The 20,960-nt window shown below is 39.6% G+C and overlaps 1 protein-coding gene across 2 annotated transcripts in view; it reads right to left on the reverse strand.

Annotated features, from left to right (window-relative positions):
• LPGAT1 (lysophosphatidylglycerol acyltransferase 1) overlaps positions 1-20,960 on the reverse strand; it is a 51,643-nt gene that overhangs the window by 20,912 nt on the left and 9,771 nt on the right. For both annotated transcript variants that reach the window (XM_088531856.1, XM_088531850.1), the window contains 2 exons: positions 8,864-8,982; positions 2,570-2,665 (listed from right to left, as the gene is read on the reverse strand). In XM_088531856.1, the coding sequence (XP_088387982.1) occupies positions 2,570-2,665; positions 8,864-8,982 (215 nt within the window). The remainder of the gene's footprint in view (positions 1-2,569; positions 2,666-8,863; positions 8,983-20,960) is intronic.

The raw sequence follows: 20,960 nt of genomic DNA on the forward strand, positions 1-20,960 counted from the left end.
TATTTATTTATTTTTAATACAAGTGGTCACAAATCTCTTCAGTGCAAAGCAACCTGGTAAAGTTGCACAAAATGGAAATCTATGGCCAAAAATTCATTCTTCTGGAAGCTAGTGCTCCTAGGCAAGCAAAATGTGCGTTCGAGCTCTTCAGATGCCATTTTCCTCAACCCTGAACTGAAATAGAAGAATATTTTGAATAGAAATACTTCATATGCTCATCTAGTGTAAAATACAGTTTAATCAAAACCACAAAAGCTTTTCATTTTTCCATTTAATCTGTACTTTGGAATACAATGTTATGCCATGTCAAACACTGCTGTTTAAATACTTTGTAAAGTATACAAGACGTATTTAAAAGTGCCAAGCAATTGTATAAATTATAACTAACATTAAGATTAATTAATTACTTTGAGTATGGGCATAAAAAAGGATTAAGGCCAAAGACCGTACCATTTGTCCTTAATTACTGCAGAAATATCTTCTCTCTTCCTAACCCACACAAAGCAGGAGCAAGCCTCTCTAATTTTCACAGGCATGAATTTACACCTATTAATACTTCTGAGAGCTCTAAAGTCACTTTGCCAAATTGCTCAAAAGACTCAGAAGTCCGAAATTTAAATTCTCCACTAACCAGAGGCAGTTTTATTCTCTGAAAGCTTAAAGGTTACTGCCGTGTGTATCTTCTGCTACAGTTGTTTCTCAGTTAACACACTCCTTTAACACCAGATCACAGGACTCCAGGATAGCACAGTAGGTAAGAAAAGAGTAGCAAACAATAAACTTTTTCATACATTAGATATTAAAACTTTTCAAAACCCAAAATACCTAAAGAATATGACTAGTGGATAAATAAAAGTTTAGAAAATATTGGGAGGTTTTAAGAGAGCAAGTTATACGGCAGCAAAAGCAATGCCTCAATTTGCCCATTCTTCAAGATCATAGCTAGTCTAGCAGTGCCACAGGCAACAGGCTGAACTTTCCTTCCTTTACAGGAAAGGAATCAGGTATTAGCAAACTTCTGCCAAATCCTTTAGCGTGGCATGCCTTTTGCATCATCAGAATAGCAAATGGGTGAGAGAGACAGTTTCTAGGAAACTTTCCAATAGTCAATTTGTAGTAGACATCAACAGCATTCCTAAAACTGCTATCGGTCCTGCTCTTGAGAGGGAGGCTAATATATGTTTTTCTAAACAGACAATATATTATGCCATGATCAAAGTTTATTATTTTACAGAAAAGTGAAGTTATTTGCTCATCCAAATATTGAATACTGTAAGGCCCTTTTATAGCTAGGTAAAGGATGATCACCTCAAGTATTTATGCTATACCCATCAGGGAAAAGCAAATAGTCAAGAAACATTTTTATGTTCAGTTTGGATTCAGGATGGGTAACATTTTATTTGTTGTGTTGTAAACCTCTGCCACTTCACAAAAATGAGGACAAGTCTTACTTTCTGTACTTCAGTAACAATTTGGTTATATTTGGAGATGGAATTTCAGCAATATATTCAGAAACTACAGTTAAACAGCTGACAGCCATGTGCACTTCAAAACGGGTATTGTGTGAATTTGAACTACAGAAATGGGTTTGTATTTTACAAAATGTCAACTCCTATTCTTTTCAGTACTCTCTAGTAGTTCACAGTTGTATATCTCTGGAGACCTTCATTTTATTACATAACCTTGCCTGAGGTTTTATAGGCATGCCTCTAGTCTCTCAGCCAGGAATCTCACTGTAGCACTATGCTGCTGTGAATGAATATAAAATTGTTTAATTCTAAATAAATTAGCTTCTCTTTCTCTGTGAAGTTAAAATACATGAATTCTCTCTGGCTGTCCATATATTTTAAGCCCATATAAAAATAAGCAAGGGAAAGAAGTGTGCATGCAAGGTGTCACTATGCACACAAATGGAACCAGATCCATGCTCACCATTATTTTTTTCTAAAAAGCGTGGGCTTGTTCATCAGCTACCAAACAACAAATCCCTCCAACTGTGGGAAGCAACTGATTTTTTTCCACTCATTAATATTCAGGATGCAGAATATTAATACTCATACATATCAATTATTAATTTACCTTAAAGAATCAATTGTTTACTATTTATGCAGGTTGGTCAGCAGTTTAAACTGATCTGAACCATGTCACCATCAAAAAGGATGGTCTGGCATTTCCTTACCTGAAATTAACCTTGACAGTCAGAGCAATGAACTAACCACACTCACTGCACAGCTTCAAAGTCAATGAGGAAAGAGGAAAGGGGGTCAGTGTGCAGTCAGAAGTGGAGAAAGAAAAAAAAAAGGCCTGCTCTTATACTCCACTTGTATCACTCCCTCATAACACTCTCCCACCTTGGTACAGTCCTGTAGATGTTTGCACTAGAAGCTTTAAACAACACAAAAGCATAAAAAAGTAGGTCCAGAATATCAAAAGTTCTAAGTACACATTTCAGGATAGCTACCCCACCCTGCAGTCCATCTACGCAGACTCAGCAGAAGCCAGTCCCAAAACACACCAGGGTTCAAATACGAGGATAAAACTAAGCACTGCTGAGTGTGTTTCCATTTACCTGTCTTATAAAGAAGTCTCCATGGATTAGAGAGACAATGCCAAAATTTGTATACTTAAAAATATGATCCATCAGCCACAACATGTGACGGACAACCTGGAAAAAAAGAAAGAAAAAAAAAGAAAAAAGCAGCTTAATTAAGTATTGTGTGCAGAGAATCACGTATTTATCAGTCACTCTTTTTTTGAAGCTACTACAAAGTCACCCTCCTAGCATCAAAAAAAACAAGAAAATATATGGAATTAAGTCATTTAGACCTCAAAGTAAGAAGCAGCAGAGCTGCTAAATCACTTCTCCCCCAAGAACAGTATTAAATACAAGATACCCTTTCAAAATTTAACATACGGTTCTATGCTAGTAGCCAGTGCAGTCATTTCCACTGCATGTTTACACGTAATATTTCTTACTGACATCCCATTATAATTTGAATTCAGAACTGCAAACCCGAATCATTCTCAGTTTTAGTTAAAGGACAGACACAAAAATACAGGTTTGTATTTGAAATCTCCAGCTGTTTGACATCTACTATAAAAAAAAAAAGGTTTCCTTAGAATTTTTTTGCATGGAACATTTTGCGACAGGATCATTTTCCTCCCCCACTTCTGATATGCACAAGCATGCCCCTTCTATGCTCATCCTTGTCTTTGAAGAGCAGCACTCACTAAGACCTGGCTACAGCCCACGCCATTATTGTCTCTTCCCCATGGTAGAGCAGCCACACGCATCCCTCAGCAATTCTGCTAAGTGATTCTGACCAAGGAGCACGTCAAGAAGGTAAAAATAGAGGTTAAGCCATTAGATTCACCTTGACCATTTCTTCTACAGGACAATGAAGGCAACTATTATATATGTTTAGTCCTTTGAGACGTAGGATAGGAAAAGTTACTTGAGAATAAGTGACAAGAGCATGGAAAAGCTGCTACTCCTGTGTCTTTCTTTTCTTGTTCCAACACACGGATTTTCATAGGGGCAGCAGTTGCCTTTCCAGGCTTGGAACTTCTATATTAGTTGTTTATTTTCACCAAGTTCAGTGAAATGCAAAACCACATGATATGGCTTCTCTTTCATTTATCACAATCAAAAAGAATATGAAATCCGTCACATCATTTCTCTAATGGTCAGAAGAAGAGTTTGAGTCTTAAACTGGCATGCCTTGTTTGGCACCTTTTTACGTGTCTAAGATACATAACTTGGGACAGAATAGAAATAAAGAAGATAGATTATTTCAGAAAATACAATGCATTGTTCATGCATTAGTGACTACATATATGTACCGCTAATGCATATTCTGTGCTTATCCTTCGAATGCCAGAGGCCTGCCTGAAATACTCTGAAGGCTACTGAAGGCATGCCCATTCTTTAACCATACTTCTAGCTAAATAATTTGCTGAGTGATGGTGGCTTTTGTCTCTTTTCACATCTAAGCGGAATGTGCAGAAATAAACATTTTAATGTAAGAACTTTGATATATGAAGTTATAAATACAAAATGCATATTATCCAACTTTTTGTAAAGGAGACTTTCTTTTTCCCTCCAAGATTATCTAATTATCTCTTAAGGGTGCTCTGATTACCCGTTTTCCTCTTTGATCATAGAAGCTATAATGGAAATCTGGGCTATATACTTGGAGAAAAATAACTGTTACATACCTTGTTTCTTTTACTTATCCTTAAACAACTGACAAGATATTCAGCAAAGCGAAGTTTGACACACTTCCAAGAATGTAACTGCCAAGAAGCATCCGAGATGCTTTATTATCGCACATATACAAATAATCTTTCAGCTACAGATTAGGGGTTGACCTACTGGAAAGCAGCTCCATGGAGATGGATTTGGGAGTCCTGATTGACAAAAGGTTAACCATGAGTCAGCAATGTGCCCTCATGGCCAACAAGGCCAATGGGATCCTGGCCTGCATCAGGAGGAGCGTTGCCAGCAGGTGGAGGGAGGGGATCCTGCCCCTCTGCTCAGCTCTGGTGAGGCCGCACCTGGAGTATTGTGTGCGGTTCTGGGCTCCCCAGGACAAGAGGGACATTTTGCTTCTAGAGAGGGTCCAGCGGAGAGCCACGAAGATGATTAAGGGACTGGAGCATCTGTCATACGAGGAAAGACTAAGCGAGCTGGGCCTGTTTAGCCTGGAGAAAAGAAGGCTGAGAGGAGATCTGATCAACATGTTCAAGTATCTGAGGGGTGACTGTAGGGAGGAGGGGGCCAGGCTCTTCTCTGCGGTGGCCAGTGACAGGACGAGGGGTAATGGGTGTAAGTTGAAACACAGGAAGTTCCATCTCCATGTGAGGAAGAACTTCTTTCCTGTGAGGGTGACAGAGCCCTGGAACAGGCTGCCCAGAAAGGTTGTGGAATCTCCTTCTTTGGGGATCTTCCAAACCCACCTGGATGTCACCCTGCGCCACGTGCTCTAGGTGTCCCTGCTGGAGCAGGGGGTTGGACTACATGATCTCTAGAGGTCCCTTCCAACCTCAACCATTCTGAGATTCTGTAAATTTAAGTTGAATGTATAGAAGAAAGCTAACTTTGCAGAAGAATATATTATGGAAAAAAAAAAACACATCACTTTTTAACGATTTTAGCATTCAAACTTCTCTACTTGAAAAGTCTGGATAAGGTAAGAGCACCAGTTTTGGACCCTCCAATGTCTGTAGTAGGAAGGGAAACCAGGCCTGAGAAAAAAGAAAAGCCCTCAGCGGTAAAAGGTTCTGCTTTGGAAGGTGTGCTGGTATCTCTGCCTTGGAAAGTATGCTGGCATCTCTGCTCATCTGCAGTAGCATTTCTTAGTCAATGTTAAATGTCCAAGGGAGAAAAGACACACTACTTATTTGTGAGTGGCAAAAAAAAAAGAATAGCTCCTTGATATAGCTCCCCACTTGAGACTAAATTAGCTCTAGTGGTTCTAACACAACTGTTGTTTACATAATATTATAGAGAACAAACAAGATCTTAAAGCAAAAGTTCTTCTCTGCCGACAGGGACACTGCCCCCATTTCAGTAAAACAGAAGGGGAAAAAAATGAAGGAGAAGTTAGAACACTAAAGCTAAGAGTAAAGAACACTTTGGAGAAGAGTTATTCCTCCCTAAGGCACCCAACCCCACCAGCCTATACTCACATCCCCACGCAGAGAAGACATGCTCATGCAGGTGACCATGCCTAGGCCATCATTCAGTTAACAATACTCCGAAACTCCAAAGGCAAAGCTTTATCCCTCAGCAATGGCTGTATCACTGTCAGCACTCACCTACTACTTTTAGTTTTTGACAAAGACTCTTCCCCTACATCAAGTAAAGACTAGGCCAACATTGTTTGACTGGAGATGAGCAAAGGAGATAGGCTGCTTCCCTGAAGAAGGAAGTTTTGAGGAGTCACATTGGTCCCTAGATGTACTGTGGCAATCCTGGAGGAGCAACTCTTTCCCAGCAATACTGAGACTTCTTTTCTCCCACACCAGTCCTCATCACGGTGTACCAGCTTGCCAGTTAGCTGCAATATTTAGATAAATCTCTTGAAAGTTTCATCTCTGCTTTTTAGAGCCTGAAACTCATCTGACCACGTCCTTCTAACTAGCATCCTTGGACTAACTCGGTCTTCTTGAGAAAGAGTGATTGCCAAAGCAGAGCAGCGCAACATAAAAGTGCTAACCAAGACATAGACAGTTTGCTATGAGTGGGCTACAATCAAGACAGACTCCAGAGCTTGGTGATGTTAAATCTGCCTATGATTGCACACACAGCACCAAGAGGAAAACAAAACCAAACCACAAGAAACATTCTACTATATAAAATAAAAAGAAGGGAGAGTTAAAAGAGTAATACACACCTAGTCACCTTGTTTGCAACCAACAGGCACTCTAGGTTAACAGACTCATTCTATTCTGCCATCAAGGGCACAACAGAGGAAGGGGCAGGATAGTGGTGGCTCTTCCCTTAGTATCCTTGGGAGCTAAGCAGCTCTATTCAGAGTCCCTTCTTGCACTCATTTCAAGTACGTTTAAGTGAACACATATTCAAAAATTGTTTGAGCACAGACTCATGAGATGTTCAAGGACTGAAAGAATTTTTGGATGCCACTTCTCATGCTTTTTGCTTCTTCCTTCCTAACTAAGGAAAGTTTGGAATATGAAGGAAATTCTTCCTGATTCAATAACAAATAACCAAGTTGGCCATTTTCAGACCTACTTTCCTTTCTTTCTGCACAGATTTCATATCAAAGCAAACCAAACAGATGGACTTTGATATTTCAAGCACCTGTCTGCAACTTCACAATGAAGCCTGGAAATAAATGTTTTGCAGCTTGCACTAAAAACACCTGAAACCAATTTTCCCCTCCACTACAGCCTTTCAGCTAGTGCTTTCTGAGCCAGGGCCTTTAGTTGCCTTTATTTTTATTTCTTTTATTTCAGTAGGACAGGTTTTTTTTACTTCGGTGGTTTCACATTCTCTCAAAGAGAGAACAATTCTTTACGGCTCTTCAGAAATACAAAGCATGCTATTTAAAAACACCTGATACAGCAGCTTCTATCAAGGATAAACTATACTTATCTTTCTCATTATTTTTAGCCACTTGTACTACTCACGTAGTATTTTAAGCATGTTTTGAAGCTTATACCTTTTGTTAGCTATCCATTTGAGGCTTAGGACTCTCATATTTTTTCAGCAATTACTACAACTACTTGGGAAGTAGGGGAGGGAAATGATTTTAAGGATGCTTTGCTTTTCCAAAAGCCACCAAGCCTAAAAGTGCCCCCAGTAAGGGTTATTCTCCCCTCGACACTTTCCTGCTTTCTTCAGGGTCTTTCACATTTACAGGAACTTACTTTGCTCTGACTAAAGATTTTATAATGATGTTGGTAACTGCAACTCTCAGGTCTTTATTACCTTTGTTTCGTTTGTAAAATTTATCTGTGGAGTTAAAGAAGTTGGATAAATACGGTTTAGATTATATACACACACATACACACTATATTCACATACATACACATGTGTCTGTGTTAGGATACATACATGAATCAATGAATGTCTATGGTACTCAAAACTTTTAAAGCATTTGAAACTTTGAAATTCAAGGTAACATTAAATGCACATCCACAAGTGAGCATCTTCACTGATTCCAAAAGACTGTCCGAAGGATAGTTCTGATGATGGGAATTAAAAATTCCCAAGAATTCATTTTGTCCTTCTACTCATTTGGATACAATACTAAAATATGTAACTCCCTCAATTCCTAGAGGAATTAAAGTTATTAAATGTACTTTTAGAACACTGTCTTCTCTGCACAATAGTAGAAAAAGAAGCAGGAAGTCTCTTTGGCATTTTCACACTTTCTGAATCCTAACTCAATATTTGTTCCAGATCAGTCACAAGTAAGACCTGGGGAAAACTCTATAAAAATGTTAATCATCTAGACATAGAGACATAGGGTATGCAAAATCTAGACTAATATATACTAAGAAAAATAAAGGGACAATTACAAGTTGTAGAGATGCAAGGAAGAACAATTGTTTTCCTCATTTCCCACACATTGGTATCAGGAGAGAAGATAACATTTTAGTTACACACAACTGACTCAGTAAGCCCTTTGTCAGTCTGCAAGGTGTATCTCCTACACTTTCTAGCCTAATCATGCACACCCCATCCGCACAATTTCCCCACAAATATAAATTCCTTTTCAGAACCCACTTGGCAGTCTCCAACATTAAACTCCCTGTTTGTGACACTTCAGAAGAGCAACATGTGAGGTGACTGACACGAGTTGCACTTCTCATCGAGAAGAGTTGTAGAATCAGCAGCTCAAGGAATTCTGTCCACGGATACCTTGGTTTGGGCACGCTCTCACAGAGAAGGCATTTTTGATTATTGAACTCCAACACAAAATGCCATTCACAGCTTGCTTCTGGTGCCATGAAAAAAAATCATAGCTGTGAAACTAAATCTATGTTGGTTTAAGCCAAGTTGGGATGAACTGCAGGGGCGCATAGGGTGAGACAACAACTGTCCGCAAGAAGATCTGCTTCCCTCCACATTAACCTAGACGGGATCCACACAGACTCAGCTTCTACCTGACCTTCTTTGAAGGCAACATTTACCATCTCTCACCTGCTTCAAGCTACCAGCTGTGACATCAAACCAAATCTAAACAAAAAAGCTTCCATTTTAAGGCCACAGGATTTCTTGATGGATGAACACACACACACACACACACACACACACACACAGAGATGCAAGCACACACAGGGCAACAAGGAGGATACACAGAAGACAACCCGCTCCCCCGTTGTAGCCTACCGTGCCTTTATCCTGAAGGCACATCATGAGAGTGCAGACATCCCCTGTTGCTTGATGGTTCACCAGCACCACGGCTTCATCTTCTGATACTGCTTTAACATCGTCACCCCATTCCACTACTATTAAAAAAAATAAAAAATATATAAAATAAAAGGTAAACTTTACAGTGACTATATTGCTAATTTTACTAGCAACACAACAAACCAAAAGAAGAAAAACCCCCACATCCAGATAGTCATAATAAAGAAACCCACATGCTATATGTTGATTGAAATTGGCACATAGCATAAAGACAAAATCAGCAAGATCGTTTTTCCAAGCAAAGGGTTTCCGGCATAATTTTAAACTGCATGCGCAAAATAGGGACCAAAGAAAAATACTTCATCAGAACTTATGCATGGAGATTGATCTTTCTATGTCGTTACACCAATCTATATTTAGGGTCTCAAGATTACATAATCTTTTGACCTAGCTTTCAATTTAAATGCCTTGCCTCATCAGCTTACAGAAAAAACAAGACAAAAAACAAAAACAACAACTAAAAAACCCCACAAGCACACAGGTTGTCAAAAGTGTTTTTTTTCTTGTTGTTTTCAATCTCAGTAAATATGGTTCATTTGTACACTTACTCTTATTAAACTATTCTAGTAAAAGCAAAACAAAGAAATCTGTAGTTGGAACAGTATGTTTAAAAAGCTGCATTAAATAAACAGTAATTCCAAGCTAAACAAGTTAATTATAGGCAAGAAGGTAGGTTCAGAAAATGAGTGGCTCAGATGACAGGAACTATTAGTCACTCTTTTGTAGACTAGAGACCAGACATTTCAGTGGCAAGAATGACATCAGGAGGAAGCTACAGCTTTGATCATCTAACATTTACTATCAAAATTATACTGAGATAAGGAAGAAAAAAATAGTTAAAATTGCTGCAGTGCATCATCACAGCATAACTAACTAAGGAAATAGAAGGTTTCCTCTCCTATAGAAGAACAGAGGATGGAAAAGTAGAAAAAAACCTGCCATAAATCAAAGATCACCACAGATCTAAGGCTGTTTTGGGGGGCAAAGAGACAAATGAGCAGTGCCTGGACGTCTTCAATGAAAAGGAGAGTTGACTTCAATGCAGGGCAGAGGGAAGGGGTGGGCAGGGATTAGAAGGAACAGAAATTCAAAAGAGAAACCAAGATTCACTGCCTGTAAAAGCAGGATTTTTTCCTACCCTTTTTGTGCAGTATCTACCAGAATTCTTACTAGCTATCAAGTTCTTCATATGAAAGGAAGCGGTTCCTCTAGGCTGCAGAATCTGGAGCACAGCTACGGAAGGCTCTATCAGCACCTCAGACCATGAGCGGGACATTCCTCTATCGCTCTCCCTGCTACACAGCCGTCCAGCTGAGGCCAGAGCAACAGGCTACAGGCTCCACGCTGAAGACGAGCAGCAACATCCCCCGCGCGCCGCGGCTTCACAGCCCTTGCAGAAACCTGTTTAAAACCCACTGAGCTGCTCTTTGCTCCCACCAGCTCCAACAGGAGGACCGAGCCGAGACGTAAATGGACATGGATTTGGACACAAGTCCCTAGAATCAGATGATCGGCAGGGAGGAGGCACCACCAGCCACCCCACAACGTTTAATCAGCTTTTCTTATCTTCATTAAGGAGCCAATGTGTTATAGTCTTACTGAACTGTGACTTTTTAAAAATAAATGTAAAAATACAAATGCAAGTTGCTTTAAGCATGTGCAAGATAAGGATTCTTGCAAGTATCCTATTACTGCAAAATAAAATGATTTTCTCTCCAAACTGGAAAACAAACAATTCTTAAACATATTTACCTGGAACACATCTATTTCTAATATTAAACATTTCTACTGTGGAACAGTTTAAAATAAAACCACCTATTTTTAACCTTCGAAAGTATTTCAAAGTTATAATTTTCTGAAGAATTAAAATACAGGTTGTAACTGAAAAACATACATTATGCGCAGTAATAAGCAATTGAAAACAGCTAAAAAGGAGGAGTTACACAGTTTATTTTGCCAGGAAAAAATATTGGCACAGAAGACCAACATCTGACACAGAAGTTTTTCGGAATTAGGTCCAAGTCAAAGAAAGATGGTGGTGCAGGGGAAGCTTCTGCTCTTACCTAAAATGTTTTACCCACTCCGGTAAGTGTAATATTGTGCAGAGGAAGCAAACAGCTTCAAACGCATTAAAAATGCTTTCAGGTGAAATACAGTAACAAACAAGTTGCCCACTCCCAAATGCAAGGCAAAAAAATACTTCATTTAATCCCTGAATTGATTTAATCAAGCCATGCTATCTGTCAACTGGTCAGACTAATAGCTCAACTTCTCCAGCCTCAATTGGCAGGTAGTGAGTTATTAAACCACAGAAACTGAGCTGTATTCCCTCTGGCTTATCTTCCCTGTCTTTTCTCCTTAGGCAGCCAGGTTATCTCTTGTGCTTGATGCTACTTCCTGGGTAGTTGAGTGGACTTCTTGTCAATGAGAAAAAAAGTAAAAATAAAAATGAGTTTATGCAGTCCTTCGAAGATCATTTCTGGCCAGGAAATAGAACCACAAGCCACAAAAATGCACAGAAACACTGTCATTAACATATTTTTTTTAAGAAGGAGGAAAAAAAAAAAATCGAACACCTAGGTGACAAGTATGTCACTTTGGGTATCTAGAAGACAGCATTCCTCCATGATTCCCTGCCACTGCCAGGACACATTTTATAGTGATATCAGCCTTGTGCCTACAACCTCACAAAAGTTAAATCTCTGCAACTGTAAATGAAATAATAGAAAGAAATGAAGAAACAGGATCTCAGGTTTAGCTGGCAATCTGAAGGGATGGTAAATTCAGTACTAAGCAAATCTGGCAATCCTGACTAGTAATGAAGTTTTTTAACCTTAAAGCATGCACAGAAATGGCTCAAATATTAGAGCTAACGCATTTGTGCCTTAGTGTTTAAGAAAAAGGATCCTCCGGGAATGGATCAAGACTCGGCACGTGAATGCAAATAAACGCAGAAGAGGCAGGTTTAGCCCTCCCTTACAGCAAGGTGTCCAAAAGGTACACAAGTCTCTAAAACATCAACAGCGCATTTCAAATAATCAGCTGCAAACTGAGCTTTTTATGAGCTGCTCCTTGCAGAGCTTAATGAAAACAATAAAAGCAATAAAAGAGGCTTTTTCTCCACATTGTAACTGAACTGGTGCATCTAAATGGAGCTATTGAGAGCTCTCAGAACACTTGGCTGCTTTGTAATCATGCCCTTAACATAACTATGCGTGGATAAGTGATACTATGAATAAATATCAAAGCACTTTAATAGCAGTATGTTATTAGGCTGGGCAAATGACTACTCAACTAACAATTCAGGGGATTTATTTTATACTCTTGAACACACCTGGCAAGACTGGCAGTCTAGTAAATCTGCACATTGCCTGCAAGCGAAACCATCCTTCCATTTGCCATACCATGAATATGAACTAACACATACAGTACCTCACGCCTCACCTTGCACGTAGCATTTTAAGCTGTCTTAAATGTTTTCAGAACATCTCCCCCTGCTTCTTCACCATAGTCAATAGTTTCACTGCAGTGTGTGCCATTAGAACACACATAAATTTTTTTTTGGCACCTGCATGCCTTAAGTACTAATGAAGAGTATTAATGAACACCTGGGTTTATTATTTCAAAATATATTGAGTTTCAACTAATTTCTCCACTGAATTGGAAAGGAGAAAAAGTAAAGCCTCCCACCAGAAGTTTCAACAACTATTAGAAAACAGGCAGCGAAAGCAACGAGTGCAATTCTCATACTAGTGTCAGTCAAAACAAAAAGTCACTGTACTGAATCTATAGATTGAAAAAAATAATAAAAAAAATAAAAAAACCACTCATACTTTATGTCAATGTCAGAGAAATTCTTTAGCGTTCTTGTTACAATTACTAAAACTCCCCTTTGCTACCTCAGAAGTGCCCCTGCTTTTTAAAAGGAAGATCTTTATTATTAAGTATAAAATAACAACTGTAAGTTATTACCATTTTCAACATTCTTCCTCATAATCCAGCATTTGTTTGGCACATTACAGCCCTGTTTTAGTGTGTCCACAAAAGGTGAGGCAAAGCACCTTTGAGTTAGATGGGCTCCACACACTCGTTTATTTATGTCTTCTTTATGCCATTAAGAAATCCAAGAAGCAGTGCCAGAGGTTATATACTGCTTAATATGCCTTGCCTTCATTAAAAAATAAATTTTTCAAAGTTTAAAAAGACATCCTGAAGGTATGTTGTGGTTTTTTCTTTGTTTCTATAGCAAGAGGCTAAAGGTATTTGTGCCTGCAGATTGATATACTTAATTATGGTGAAAAAGGCATCAAAACAACTGTCAAAAAGAGAGACTACAAACAGTAATTCACATTTAATAAGCAAGAATTTTAGGATTAGAAGGCATCATTTTTTTTTTGTATAAATATATACAGCCATATTACAGCCATATTACTGGAAAGAAAAGAATAGCTGCTTCTATTTATTTCTTCGAAAGTTTTATCTTGCTGACAGAGAAGTCAAAGTACATACAAGGCATACAGGGGATTTTAAGTAACATAACTACACAATCCAGAAAAGAAAGGAAAAAGCACACATACAATACCATACGATAACCTTAAACACAGTTTTGTTTAAAATATTATTTTTATGCTATTGAAGAATGTATTTTTGTAAATATCGATGCTACTACAATATATACATCCCAGAGCTGTAAAAATACAGACACAGTTTTTAGTTTGATTCCAAAAGGAGCATCTTTTACAGCTAACTTGATTCAGGCCTATGTGATAAAACAAACAAACAAAACCTAACGCCCACGGCCAGATATTTTATTTCCATCAGTGAAAATGCTCAGAGAAGAGTGAGCAAAGGAGAACAAGCTGAGGAAGAGAAACCTCCAATAAAGTGAGCCAATTCCTATAGCACGTGTAACGAGGTCCCAGTCAACTTCATTTTCCTGCAGCAAACCATTTGGTAGACCTGCACGTCTCACTTCAGGATACAATAAACATTTCCTTTTGCTGGCAGTTCTTGCCTTCTCCCTTCTCCTTCTCCCATCTCTTTTTGCAGTTTCCACGACTCTGCTAGTCCAAAGCGCAGCAGCCACGAGGCAACAGCACCGCCTGCTCTGCTGCTTCCACCTTTCCAGTTTTCCATGCTGGAAAAGCAGCTCCCAAAGAAAAGAGGGGATGGAGGGCCCGGATCCTCCTGGAGGACCCCCAAAGCTCAAATCCCTTCCGCAGCGTTGAGGTTATGGCAGCCAGAAAACCACTGCTTGCAGCAGCAGCAGAGCAATGGGGCAGCCTCCCGTCTTGCTCTCACTGCTGAGCAGCAGCTTTTCCTATTTTCAGCACATGAAATGAAACATTGGCACAAGTAAAGGTTACTAAAGGAAACAGAAAACGAATCAGTCAGTCTTAAAATTAAAAAAGAAATTAAAAAACAGATTCATGAAATATAAATCTAGTTCAAGCACATTGTTGCCCATGCCCTAAAAAGATGGGCAAATCCAAACCAGCAGTAAATACACTTCAGACTGACTGTTATCATATCAACTCATATTTAAAGCTAATATTCAGTACCATTTTTGGTCATTCCTAGTTAGGTTATAGAAAGAAACATTGTCAAACCATGTCCAAAAATGGTGATTTCCAGCAGTCTCTGCAACTGTCTTAAAGATTATTATAAACCAAAGGATGTGCAAAGGATGAAGTTTTGCCTTTTGCTGGCTAAATGTTCTGGATGTTCTGGGATGGCCAAAAAACTCTAACATGATAAATGATGGAAGTAAAGAAGCAAATTTATGTTAAAAAAAAAAAAAAAGGAATATTTTTTCCACAGTCATTCCATTGCTCCCTGTGCAGATATTAAGGATTTGAAAATATTAATCAGAAGAACAAGGACATACAAGGTTTTCTACTCATTTGCAGTTTGCATCATCCAACACTCAACCAGAGACACATACAGAATACTACAGTCGATCCCTTGATGCAAAAGGATCCAGCACTTGCTCAAACAGACTCTTTTAGCCAAGCAAGGCTAATGAGTTCCACATGTCATTCCATATCTTCAAGGATAACTTCTTTCTTTTATGAGCAAGACTCTCCCCACTTAAGCAAGTAATTTTATATATCAAATCCACAGAACGACTTTTCACTTTTCTCTTTTTAAATGCAGAAGTCAGACTCCTGCATTTCACAACAGGCACATTTACTCTTAGCAAGACTGTAGTCCCAAAGAGGATTTGCCTAAGTTCATAGTGCAGTCCTAAAGTCCTCTTCAGTGTAATGTATATTGGAACTACAGCATTTTAAATGTGGTTACAATGCAAAATAAGGGTAAACTGAGAGAAAATATGACTGTAAGGCTTTTTTTTTTTAATGAGAAATACTCTGGCTTTTCTATAATTAAAAAGTCATCTCAAACATAGGGCATTCAGAACACAACAGTTTCAACAACTCAAGCACATTTCTTCCTTAAAGGCTGATTTCCTTGCAAAAGCAGTTAAGCCAAAAGTGTTTCTTTTCCCACCAAACATACCAGTGCAGCTTAGTTACTAAGAAGTGCCACAAACGCTGTTTGTTCGCGATTGCCGATACCCTCACGGCCCTTTCAAGTAAAACGCAGTTGGCTGCAGCTTTCTGTGTTTAACAGCTCTCACCCAGCAGACGACTACAGAACTTCACAAGCTTTGAACCATCAGATAGAAACGGAACTGACAAACAGGGTCTGCCACATCAAAAACTGCAACTACATCACAGAAGTGTCATGCCCCTCCTCCCTTTTTTTTTTCTTCCTTTTTTTTTTTGTGAAGACTATATATGTCTTCGTGCAAATTCCCACTTGCTGTGTAAGATGGAGCACTGGTTCTTTCCCAGTCTTGAGTCTGGAAGAAGTTAGAGGCCTTCCCTATCTATAAGGCTTGGAGCATCTAACATATGAAGAGGCTGAACGATTCCCAGGGCTGTTTAGCCAGGAGAAGAAAAGTGGGTTAAACTGATGTGTATAAATACTTCGAAGAGGGAGGAAGGGAAGTAAAGACAGAGCTAGACTCTTGCCTGGGGCATCCAGCAATGCATGAGGCAATGGGGACACACTGAAGTCACACAAGCCTCCACCCTGGGTAAAAAGAAAGGACAAGAGCACAGAGACAAACTAAGAAGGGGTGATGGCAGCACCAGTGGGACCAGAGTGAACCACAGAACCACATCCTGCTGCTGGCTGGAACACCAGCTGGGCAAGTCCCAATTGTCCAACGTACAAAGCTTGACCAGCACAAGTCACTAAAGCCACCTTCTAAATTGCAGTGCTCTTTTTTTTTTTTTAATATATATATATACACACACACACATCCCATTAAACACATGGTCTTTAGGCCATGGTAAGCGCAGGGTCTTGCTCTTCTAAGGAAGTTGAGAATGTGGTGAAAACATAACCTCTTGTTCCTTCCCTTTCCGTTGTCCGCTCAAAAAGGAGAAATCAACATCCTTGGGCAAGCACTCTGCAGCCATTGCCACCCACTCTGCAGAACCTCCCTTCCAGCAGGGATACAGTGAGAGCTGTTTGAGCACAGGCTCTGTCGCAACTACAAATTACTACATCAAAACAGGAATCTGAGCTGTTTTGCAGAGTCAACTGTCTATGCAGCAGCACCTACCCACAGGCAGTATCACAGACTACAGCAGTATTATGAGCTGCCTTTTGAGCCACGGCTATGGCACGCAGCACTAATTTGATCCTGCTGCTCGTCTTTCCAGATGTGAAGCTCCTAGCGAGGGCAAGGAGTCCATTGCCGTACTCCTCGAGGTAATGGTGTAGTCAAAGCAAATGACTTGTGACGCATTGGTTGATTCCTCAGAGAGGAATCACCACAGTCTTTACAAGCAGGGCGAATGGTTGAAACCTGCTTTGCAGCCTCAGCTGTTAACTCCAAGGAGCTGCATCACAAGAGAAATGGCAAGGTGTGAACAAGTTGGTCTGGTGCAAGCCAGATAAAACAAACAACTGATCAACAAACAACTAATCAAGGAGCTGACCTGCGGCGCCACAGGACGCACAGAGTCTGCCTCCAGCTCTGCTGCTGCTTGCACAGAGCTGTGCATTGCAACAGCACAGCACCTTCCACTGGGAAACAGAAATCATTCTCGACACCATGGTCTGCATTGCACAGTCCTGAAAAATTTTAGTACTGGGAAAAATGGAAAAAGAAACCACTGGAAAAAAAGGTACACCCACAGGACAGAAACAAGCCTTCAGAGAAATAGCTGGGGAAAACCTGTAACTCTGTTTCCAAAAAAAAAAAAGCAGACTTACGTATATGAAGAAATAAAGAGTTATCTATTACTGTACACAGGTAAGTAATTATATGTCACCAGCAGGTTTCATCAGGTCTTCCCATAAGGTAACCTAAAAATCAAGCGCTAACATATGAACTTGGGTCCAAAGGCCTGAGTAACGCCTATTCTCAGAGATCAGGCCTGCGGTAATCAAAAGGAACTGGCAACAACTTGCACACGTTCATTTTTTAAATTACATCTAGATAATAAACATTTAGCATGCAGTGTAGTAAGGTCATCACTAATCACTATCAAAGGTAATATGAAGCAGGTTTAGAGGCACAACTCTGAGATGTAACCCATTATGGATTTTTTGCTTTGCTTTTTTTTAATGGTTTAGCTCTTAGACAACCTGTATGGTAAAGAAAATTTCCACAGTATAAAATGAGCGACTTCTCCAGCATTACGCTCTTTCTTAAAGGTGGCCACTCACATACGGGGCTGCGTGAGCAAACGCACAGCCAGCAGTCTGACAGAGATGATCATTCCCCCTTGCTGAGCCTGTGCGAGGTCACATTTGGAGGAGGCCACTCTGTCCCGCTTCGGGCTTCTCAGTGCAAGGAACTCATTGATAAATTAGGTTGTGTCCAGCAGGCGGATATCCAGACAACTGCAGTCTGCACACACGGAAAAGCTGAGAGAGCTGGAATTACTCATCTTGAATAAAGAAGAGAAGGTTGAGGAGGAAAAAATATAATTACTGTCTTCAACTACCTGACATACAGTTATCAAGCCACACTCTTTGGAAGTCCAGTGCAGGTGCAAAGGAAAAGGGACACAGTAAAGTAAGAACAAGTTCTAACCAGATAATGAAGAAAAAAAACTTAATCATAATAGTTGAGAATTGGAAGAGGTGCCAAGAGGCTGTGAGGTCTCCATCCTAGGAGATAATTCAGAACTTGACTTCATAAGGCCCTAAGCACCATAATGTAACTGCAGAGCTGGTCCTGCTTTTTAAGCAGGAAGCTGGACCAGAAAATCTCCTTTATTCCAACCTCAATTCTACAACTGTATAGGAGGACTGTATAGAAATAGATGTTTTTTTCCCCCAGTAAGACTTCATATTGTTGGATTTGAAAAAAGCCTCACAAAGCTACACGCTCTATACCTCCGACTCAAGGTCTGCCGAGTCCTGCTAGGACATTTAAGAGGTTACCACCCCTCCAGCAGATGCACCAGAGTTAACAGTCAGCTCTTTTCCTCAAAATGACAACCACCAAAATAACGTAACATATTCTGCAAATGCACAATAAAATATCCCAACACGATGCAATAGTGGAATATTTCTGCTGACAGCAGAAAAACTTAACAGAATGTAGTTATCACCTATTGCACAAGAGTGGGGAAGAGGACCCCGGCAATCAAAACACATGAGCTGGAAGTCTCCATCTCAGAGCTGCCATTTCTAACTACAAGTTACAAAGCACTGTGTTCGTGCTCTTTTCCTTAAAAGGTATGGTGCTCCCCTAAAACAACTGAAGTGTTACATCCCTCCATACCAAACCTAATTAAACAGGATGGTTAAAAAGCTTGATCTGACCCCAGGTTAAATCTGCAGTGTTTCCAACAGGCCTGGAAGCAGCCAAGCATTATAGCCAAAAAAGTAGGGTTCAAGATAAGCTGCCAGAATGACCATGTTTTTTGGAATACATGCTAAGTGGAAGGAAAAAAAAACCCAAAAAACAAAAACTAAACAAAACCCAACAGAATTGAAGAAACTGTCTCCTATTCTTCAAATTCAACTGGGCTCAGAAAAATATGATTTTGCACATGTTCTCTAAATAAGTCATACTGATTCAGAGAAATACCAGACTTTCTCCTCCAAATGGAAGAAACTGCATAATTTTAATTACTGGCTGGTGGTTCTGGCCAAGACAACCAGCAACATTATTGCTGGAATTTAAGATTTTGGAGGTCATACAAAGACCCCTGCAGTCCAACTCCAGTCATTACTTTTGCCTTATCTAAATTAACTTCAGCTTTCTCTTTGTATTATTCTCATCTTGCTTAAATGACTACAAAATGCTACTGATGCTGTGCCACTGACATTTTCCAGCTTGGTTCACGATACACTATAAATAAGCAACACATAAAAAAAATACTAAATGCATTTGAGCAACCCTTCACTTTTAGATTTCTCTCTCTCAAATGGCCGATATGGGAAAGGCAAAGGGCACTTTCATGCATTTGTTTACTGTCCCTCCCTCCAGTGACCTCAGGACTGAGGGGCTTGTTTCCCTTTGAAGGGCATTGACCATTTAAACCTCCTCAACTTGGCCAAACCCAGGTAGGGAAGCAGAGCTACTGCATTTCCGAACAGAGGAATATAGGAGAGGACTATACAATCACACAATGCATTTTGAGATTGGAAGAGTAGGATAACTTGGGAAAAAAACAAAAAACAATAGTCCAATGCCGAACCTGGGTACTGATCAAGTGGTTTCAAAGGAAGAACGAACCTATTAAAGGAAGCCTTGAATGCTTGCACTGTTAGGTTAAGGACTTGACTAAGCTTTTCACTTTTTTTGTTTGTTTTTTTTTTAAATACTATGCCCATTTTTTTCAAATAATAGATTTTATAAAGGACAGGGGGAAAAAGGTGTTTAGGTACCACAACTTTAATCAAAGTAATTTAATATTAAACAATAAGTCAGTGGTGCAGTTTAACATAGCAGCAGATTCCTACATTCAATGTTATTTCAGTGTACGTAAGCCTCATTATTAAAACAGGAGACACCTGTAAGTTTGAAAAACATATGCTGTAAAATATGCAATAGGGTAATTTCAGCTGGGAACTTAAGCTCTAAAAAATATTAAGTACCCTTAATACTAGTACAAGGCAGCAGAAGAGCCAAGCTAATAGACAACTATCTTATCGTATTTAAAACCATGCCCCAGGTTATTCCACAGCAGTTCAGTGACTCTTGCAAAATGAATGTGTCATCACATTTCAGGTTGCCAGTGAGCACAAGTCCCTCCCTGTAAACCAGAAGTGATGCTTTAATGATCCTCTCAGGTAAATGAGGTAACCATAAGGAAAAAAAGAAACCCTGGCCTCCCTGGTTTGACTTTTCTGGGTGATGTACTTCAGAGCAGCAGCAGTATTTTTATTTCTCTTTAGATAAGAAACAACAAAAGGAGTTGAACTGCAGCACATACTGCTATTACAAAACTAATCCTCTCATGCTTACCTATGGCCACTAGGCATACCTTGGACATGGGGGTGACAACCTTACTGGAACTTTTGGGAGGAAACTCCTACTTTTTACTGACTTAAAATGGACTGACTCAACACAAACATATTCTGTTGTGTGACAGTAATTGTGGCAGCTTCTCTTTCTCTCTTCACACCTCAAATAAATAGAGAAGTTTAGTTCCAAGTGTTTCACAAATATTTCAATGAAAAACAGCAGAGCAATAGCCCCTCTGGAGGGCATCCCAGTTAAGGTAAGGGACAACTCAGTTGTGAAAGAGACTTGGAAGCTGGGCGGGTTGCTCTACTTTAAACACTCCAAGCAGGCCACAAATGCAAGGGGACATTACGTATCTCAGAATCCCCTTTTACAATTACAGGATTTATCTAATTCTCCTGAATTGGTGGATATCTCCTGGCATTTTGAAGTATTTTATAGGTAATTTGTCAAATTTGGTAGCTACCAGTACCTTCATGTATTTAGAAACCATTTGACAAAAGCCCTACA

This window comes from Tinamus guttatus, unplaced genomic scaffold (assembly GCF_059628265.1).
Source record: "Tinamus guttatus ecotype Peru unplaced genomic scaffold, ASM5962826v1 Tinamus_guttatus_pri_ptg000033l, whole genome shotgun sequence".
NCBI lineage: Eukaryota > Metazoa > Chordata > Aves > Tinamiformes > Tinamidae > Tinamus > Tinamus guttatus.